Here is a 7,313-nt window from a genome sequence, read left to right on the forward strand (position 1 = left end):
AGAACCTCATTGAAGATTTCTTCTTCCGTTTCTGCTTGAAGCAACAAACATACATGTGAACACCTCCAAAAACACACACACATATAGTTTTTGATCAAAGTAGAAAGCAATCTTACCTCCCCAAAACGGAGCTGAACCAGACAGCAGCACGTAAATCATCACACCCGCGCTCCATATATCTGCTTCTGGACCGTAATCTTTGTTCAGAACTTCAGGTGCAATGTAGTATGGACTCCCAACCACATCCGTAAAGTTTTCTCCTTTAAACAACAATAGAAATCTCAGCAAAACATCTATTTTGTTATATGAGAAGATAACAAAATCTCTGTTTTGTAAGTAACATACCAGGCTTGAGGAACATGGATAACCCGAAATCAATAGCCTTAAGAGGTGAATCCTCGTGATCATTAACGAAGAGAAAGTTCTCAGGTTTAAGATCTCTGTGCATCACACCTAAAGAATGACAAGTCTGGACCACACCAAGTATGACTTTAGCCAAATGAGCAGCTTTTCTCTCAGAGTAATGCCCTCTTTCCACTATCCTATCAAACAGCTCACCTCCTCTGCACAGTTCCATCACCATGTGAACAGCCACAGCGTCCTCATAAGCTCCTTTGATAGAGATCACGTTCGGTTGCCCCAAGAGATGTTTCATAATCTCAATCTCTCTTCTCACATCCTCCACGTCTTCTTCGTTCTCTAGCTTCCTCTTCGGGATAGACTTGCACGCGTATTCTTTCCCTGTTCCTTTCTCCACGCAGACGAAAGTTGTCCCAAATTGTCCGTGACCTAACTTGCTCCCCAAGTTATAGTACTCCTTCAAATGCCCTGTTTTGGTGTTCAACACTGAATCTGCTTGCAACCCTGCGCTCATCAGTCTCCTGACGTTGTGAGCTTTTCTTTTGCTGTTAGCACACGCGATCCCAACCGCTCGCTTCTTGTGCTCTTCTTCACTGCACTTCCTTGTCGTTTCACTCATCCTTCCTTCTTGTTCCTGACTCGTTTGCTTCAGCGCATCAGCTTTGGCCTTCTCCTCGAGTAATTTAGGGTCTCCATGAGTGTCATTAAGCTTAGGTTTATTATCATCCTTGTACATTAGCATTGGCTGAGGAGGCTTGTCTTGGAGCTGTGGCTTCAAGGGATTATCCATGATGAGATCCGTGGGACGAACCCATGAATTCGATTTCGTATCAACACAATTGCTGACCATATGAACACATATATTCCCCATTTCTAAAAAATCTAAATCCCCAGATCAAAATTTACGCTATACAATAGTCTACAAAAGAAACGCAAAAAAAAGAAGAAGATAAAGATTAAAGAAACTCCCTTTTTCTTCCTTTTCACGCAAGAGAGAAAACCCTAAATCTGATCTCATAGAGACAAAGATCTCTCCTGTCTAACCCCATAACCACTTCCATGAACAAACACAGATATAAATCTCCCAAATGTGAATTCAGATATAAGGGAGAAAGATCTCGAGGTCGGCTCAATAATTTAATCAAAACTACCACAAAATCCTACGAATCATCTCACACAATACACAAACGAAAAACGAAGATATAAGAATAATGAAATGGGAATTGAGAAGGAATATGATTTTGACAAAAAACGAATTGGGTCTCACGTCGTGACTGAATTTTTTTTTTTCGGGGGATTTATTAGGGTTTTTGGCTTTTCTTAATTAAATTAACTTTATTTGATTCTCTCCTCTAACCAAAATCTAACATATGACTCTGTGTGAGGCTGTGTTAATAGATTATTTAGTGTCTGTGTGAATACATTCGTTAACAGTTCGGTCCTTTGAAATTTCCGAAGTTGTTAAAGAAATATATCTTCAACTAAATGGAAGACCGATATAAATGTTTCATTCTAAATGACTCCATGCCACAAAAATGGTAACCAATCTTTCAGAAAACGTAAGGTTAGATTTCATATCTTTAATTCCACTCCATATATAACCTACTTTGACCTTTATTTAATGGAAAGTACGAATTCGTAGGCAAGATCTATATATAAATGTAAGATAACTTTTTGAGACAAAAGTGATAAGTTAAATATTTTGGTTGGTATGATTAAAAAAAGACAAACATAACACAAAGATAAGTAATATAGTATGTATGATAGATTAAAAAAAAACGTGCAAGCCGCTAAGGCGCTAAACAATAGTAGACCACAATCCCCCTACGCTTCTTAGAAAGTCACACATTACATTTAAAAGATTATACATGCCAAAGATAGAAGAAGAAGAAGCTGACGACCTTTTTTCTCAAACGTCCTTGGCCAAGCCCGAGAGATCAATCTCACAAGAGGAGTGTGGCCGTCTAGGGGAATTATGGTCACTGCGGTGCTCTTCTACCTTGGGATGGTTTTCAATGGGTATCCCTCTCCTGTTGCTTGGGTTATTATGGTCTCCCATGATATCAAATAAGCTGCTTGACATCTCTTCAGCCGCTTCAAAGAAACTCTTCATTCCGCTAAAGAAATGGCGTTCGATGGCGTCTACATCGCTGCGGAGTCCAGGGAAGTTAAGTGGATTTTTTTCCTCAAACAGATTCGGAAGAGCTGATCTCCCCACCATCTGGTCTGTCACATCCTCTTCTGTGTGCTCTGTATTAGATTGAACGACTTCAGAGGGCCTAAACCAGATACAAAAACCAGTGCAAAATCAATTAAATGATCATAACTCATAAAGAGTACATGAAAGGTACAAACAAGGCTTGAACATGTATGTGACTAGGCAAATCTCAAAAGAGACATGAAAGCACCATTTCAAAGTGACCAGAAGATAAGCTCAAATCAGAGGCAGAACGCCAAAAAAACAAAAAAAACACACACACAACATGTAACCATTCCAAAGCATAAACGCAATTATATGCTAGTTAATCCCAATCCCAACCTTAGCTCCATGAATCAACCAACACACTCACTCATCCTGAATAAACAAACAACTTAGACCTAATTTGATCTTAATTACACTAGATACGATTAATTACTTTAGTCCAATAAATCAAACATCATAGCTTATGATTCTCTCTCTAATCCCTAAAAAGGTTCAATTCCAAAGAGCGACAAAAAAGATGCGAAAGACTCACTTGCCAAGGCAGTGGCGAAGAACCTCCTCGGTTTTATCGCATTTCCTGACGAACTTCCCAGGCTCGACCTCCTCCGTCTTGCACTGCGATCTTACAACCGTGGTGGTGGAGCAATTGTCATCGGCGGCGGTGGAATCTCCGAGCGGTTGATCGGTGAGATCTTTGCCGGCTTTAGCTGCGGACGAATCGTCGACCCAGACCCAACCCATAGCTGATGATTTCGCCGTGAGATTCTTCTTTGTGTGTATGGATTTTTCCTCAAGCAAAACTCGAAGCTTCCGATTGTGTTTTTATAGTCAGTCTCTCTTTTTTTTTTTTTTTTTTTCGTGAAACCGACTTACCGGTGAACCAGAGGTAAGAGTCGGCGTAACATCCTAACCAAATTAAACCAAACTAGAATTGTCAAAATTTATCAATCTGAACCGGAAACCGACTTAGCCAATTTTTTGTTTACTTTTTTTTAGACATTTTCTAGTAGATTTTACCATTGCAACTAAAATTTTGTGTATTTCTCAAATTGATTGTTGACTAACTACTACAGCTCAAGTATAATGTATATTTTTAAAAAATATCTATGGTAATCAATTTTGTGGCTTTTGGGAATTGTTTTGTTTTTCTCATATAAATTAATTAAATATTTATTAAAAAATAAGAGTGTCAAGTTGTTATATCATTAAAGTTGAAGTACATTTAAATTTTTATCCTTATATTTGTGAATAATATTATACACTAAACGGTAATAATGTTTCTTTATCCTTAAGTTTATTTCTCTTAGCAATGTTTTATATCTCATTTTACGTACGGTTATCAAATAAGACAGATAGATATGTCATATGTACACTGTTTTAGTATCTGCGTAGTGCTTATGTTTTTGATTATGTATTTTAAATACGGACAAACAAGATTGCTAAATTAATAAGTCCTTTTTAATAAAACGATATGATTGAGAAATATTGTCAGACTGATGATCAAACGCCTAATTGATTCTACTCCATTATAAGTTTCAACTTGTTCTCGACTCCTTCTTTTTCTTTGACTTCTCAAATATTTAAATGATCAATACAAACCAAGAAACATATTTCAAGCCTCGCTCTCGACTATATTCAAGACGACTTTATTTTTTCTTTCTTTGGTACGTATGTAGTAGCAACAAACTCGTTCACATTGCTAAAAGAAAAAGAAAAAAAAATTAATCCAACAAAATTGTGAACTTTTAACCCATAATTCACTACGGATATTCGGCTTCGATGAATTATAATATATACACTATATATATGGTCGATCAGTTAGTAACCAGAAAAAGATTTAAAAAACTTTACAAGGAACTATTGAAGAATTGAAAGCGAGATTAAGCCGGAGATTAGTCAGGGTTACGGTATTAAGAATTTCTTCGGTTATAATATAAACAAATAATTAGAGCATCCTTGTGGCAGCGACGGAGGAGGCTAAGGGGACAACCTCTGCGAGGGGAGTGGAAAGAGGAGTCGGAAGCGGCGAAGTCCGACAAACAGGACACGTGGGATTGAGCCTAAGCCAAGTGTCAATACATTTTAGGTGGAAGAGATGGTTGCAATCTGGAAGCTGCCGCAGTAGATGTTTTCCCTTGTAGTCTCCTAAGCAAATGGCACAACACGACGCGGTCGTCGAGCCTTTCGCTTCCGAGTAGAGGATCTTCGGGTAGCTCTGAATGGTGTCCTCGTCAAGACCGGGTACGACGTCGATGATGACATGGTGGTGATGGTGATGGATACGTGTTGAATCTTGATTGGTTCGTGAAGGTGAAGAAGAGAGCTGGTTACGTGTGCAATAGTAGGAGGTGAGGGTGATGGTGGTGATGAGGAGGACCACTCCTATGGAGACACCGATTCCGTATCTGAATCCTCCTATGTTGTCTGGACCGAGGAGCCCGTTATAGTCAGGCATCCCCGGAGGTGGCGGTGGCGGTGGTTGGAAGGTGTTCATGGCTGCTGCGGCTTGATGGTTTTGTTTAATTGGTTGTGGAGGAAGAAGAGAAATAATGGATCAGAGGTTTGGTCAGCCATTTGATATAAGACAATGTAAACTGAAGCATCTTGGGATTATCAAAAAAGTCAACGGTGAGAGAGAGAGACAAAGGGAGGAAATGCATGTGAATGAGGATAAGAAAGCTCTTTGTCAAAGCAAGAATGGTGTGACTTGTGGTTATTAAATAATCCATGTATCAAAAACTTGCTAAAACTTGTATTAGTAAATTGTATAACACATATATTGACTCATTAATTCGTTGTTTTGCTACTACGATTAATTAAAAGCTCCTAGATTCACTCGTATAATTTGAATTACCATGGTTGGTTGGTTGGTTGCACGAGATTTGGTTTTGTTCATTTGTGTGTGGCCAATATAACCGATAGTCATCATCAATCTATATATAACCGTACGTCAAGATTAAATACAAAAATATATCACATGGTGTAAATGACTCTGAAACCTTTTACATATTGACAAGTAATGAATTAAGATTTGATTTAGGAATATAAGGATGGGTCAGTGGGCAAGATCACAGAAGTTTTACGTTGATTTAGTTTGAAGTCAACGTCTTCGTCGCTACGCATATTAATCTTGTTGTTTATGTACGTCTGATTATCATCTTTATCTAGGATTATTTAAGTCCAGTCACTTACTTTGTCACCTAAGCAACGTTTAGTTTCATTCATTTGTTTTCTAAGTCGCGTATTTATTTTATTTAACATTTAGTTTCTCCGGATTCAAAACTTTGAAACTTTATGAACTTTTCAAATGGACGGAAGACTTGTCTCATGGATCAAGACCATGAATCGAGTTTACTTACCATCTACAAAAAAAAATCGCTATAGTTTTTTTTGCCCATTGATTATGCTAACATCTAATTTCACTTGGTGGTCGCAATTACGTTGGTCTCCAATATTAATATAGATTTCGACTTATGATATCGTGATATTCAAAACAGAAATATTATTTGTATTAGATTGCAAACTAGCTAAAATCAAAGATAAATATTAGTAATAGGCATAACTCACTTCCAAAAGCTAGCTCAAAAGAGGAGGATTGGCTCGTACTATATATATTGCCCAAGGAATTATGTTTCTTCCGATGTGGAATATATCTAACACACCCTCTCACGCTCAGGATTGGACATCTGTAGCGTGAAGTTTGTAGGACTGAACATCCACGGGTGGTAGTCCACACAATCGAGAAGAATAGGCCTTGACTCTGATACCATATTAGTAATGAGCCTAACTCATGCCCAAAAGCTAGCTCAAAAGAGGAGAATTGCCTCATACTATATATATTGCCCAAGGAATTATGTTTCTTTCAGACGTGGGATATATTCTAACAATAAACTATACAAATTAACTTCCTTTTTAAACTTGACAGCCAAAAACAAGAAATCTTTGATAATGGAAAAACAATCTGTTGGACAGTTGTTTGTAATGAATAATGCGTCATTGCATGCTTGCATGATGTTTATTTTAATGTATACTATGATAAGAATATTGAAAGTACATGTCCCGGATACAGACAAAACGTATAATATACTTTTATGTATGTATAATATCCAGATTCATTTGGTGAAGAATGAATGCACCCCGTGAATTTTAAAGATTTTATAATCAACAACCATTCAAATTAACAATGTTAAATTTAATTGACAACTGTTGCAGCCAATTTTGTGTTGGAGAGTTGCTTGCTTGATTCCCCCTCTTCCAATATTTTCTTCTTCTTTATGTGGGTTATCAATAACTTATGGGCCTTACGACCATATTTTTTTTGGACTGGATACTACAACATAAGCAATGAGTTTTCTTCCAAGTTCCAACTTACAAGGCATGAAAATCTGATGAGGTAGCAAGGAAAAAGAGAAAACACTTGGGTTACATTGTTAGATTTACATGCTTGTTTTGAGTGTCAATGTCGCAGATAGCAAAAAAAAGAGAGTAGTTGAAAAATTGGAAACAAGTGGCAGTGTTGTTAAGGCGCAATGGTAAAGGCTATTGGAGATGATTACAAAACATATCTTTTGGCTGATGTTTTCTTCTAATCGTAAACAAGTGGCAGTGTTTTTTTTTTCCTTCTGTGAGATGATTACAAAACAGACACTTATTTAGTGGAAACTACAATTAGGTTTAAAATTGGGTAACTCGTATGTGTACCTGTACAGTGTGACACTCAATGACTCAAAAAAAAAAAAAAAAAAAAAAA

The 7,313-nt window shown here is 37.3% G+C and overlaps 3 protein-coding genes across 3 annotated transcripts in view; all 3 read right to left on the reverse strand.

Moving 5' to 3' along the window:
* Nucleotides 1-1,568, reverse strand: part of LOC104782003 (calcium-dependent protein kinase 25-like) — a 3,904-nt gene extending 2,336 nt beyond the window's left edge. Inside the window, exons 1-2 of the mRNA XM_010506813.2 lie at nucleotides 346-1,568; nucleotides 117-260 (exon numbers count right to left, since the gene is read on the reverse strand). Coding sequence (XP_010505115.1) covers nucleotides 117-260; nucleotides 346-1,231 — 1,030 coding nt within the window. The 5' untranslated portion in view covers nucleotides 1,232-1,568. The remainder of the gene's footprint in view (nucleotides 1-116; nucleotides 261-345) is intronic.
* On the reverse strand, nucleotides 2,051-3,380 carry LOC104782004. Its single transcript, XM_010506814.2, has 2 exons — nucleotides 3,096-3,380; nucleotides 2,051-2,639 (listed from the first exon to the last, which is right to left on the reverse strand). Exons 1-2 carry the CDS (start codon nucleotides 3,302-3,304, stop codon nucleotides 2,270-2,272), a joined length of 579 nt encoding a protein of 192 aa, XP_010505116.1. The 5' UTR covers nucleotides 3,305-3,380; the 3' UTR covers nucleotides 2,051-2,269.
* Nucleotides 4,380-5,254, reverse strand: LOC104782005 (RING-H2 finger protein ATL70-like). The gene is given in 2 exon segments (XM_010506815.2): nucleotides 4,380-5,117; nucleotides 5,119-5,254. Coding segments are annotated over 2 exon segments (714 nt in total). The 5' UTR covers nucleotides 5,224-5,254; the 3' UTR covers nucleotides 4,380-4,508.

This window comes from Camelina sativa, chromosome 4, assembly GCF_000633955.1.
Source record: "Camelina sativa cultivar DH55 chromosome 4, Cs, whole genome shotgun sequence".
Taxonomy (NCBI): Eukaryota; Viridiplantae; Streptophyta; class Magnoliopsida; order Brassicales; family Brassicaceae; genus Camelina; species Camelina sativa.

Excerpts from the sequence above, each read along its gene's own strand:
- LOC104782004 (XM_010506814.2), bottom strand. The coding sequence starts at position 3,304 with ATGGGTTGGGTCTGGGTCGACGATTCGTCCGCAGCTAAAGCCGGCAAA. Across the intron at positions 2,640-3,095 it reads CTTCGCCACTGCCTTGGCAA|GCCCTCTGAAGTCGTTCAAT; the intron begins GTGAGTCTTTCG and ends TATCTGGTTTAG.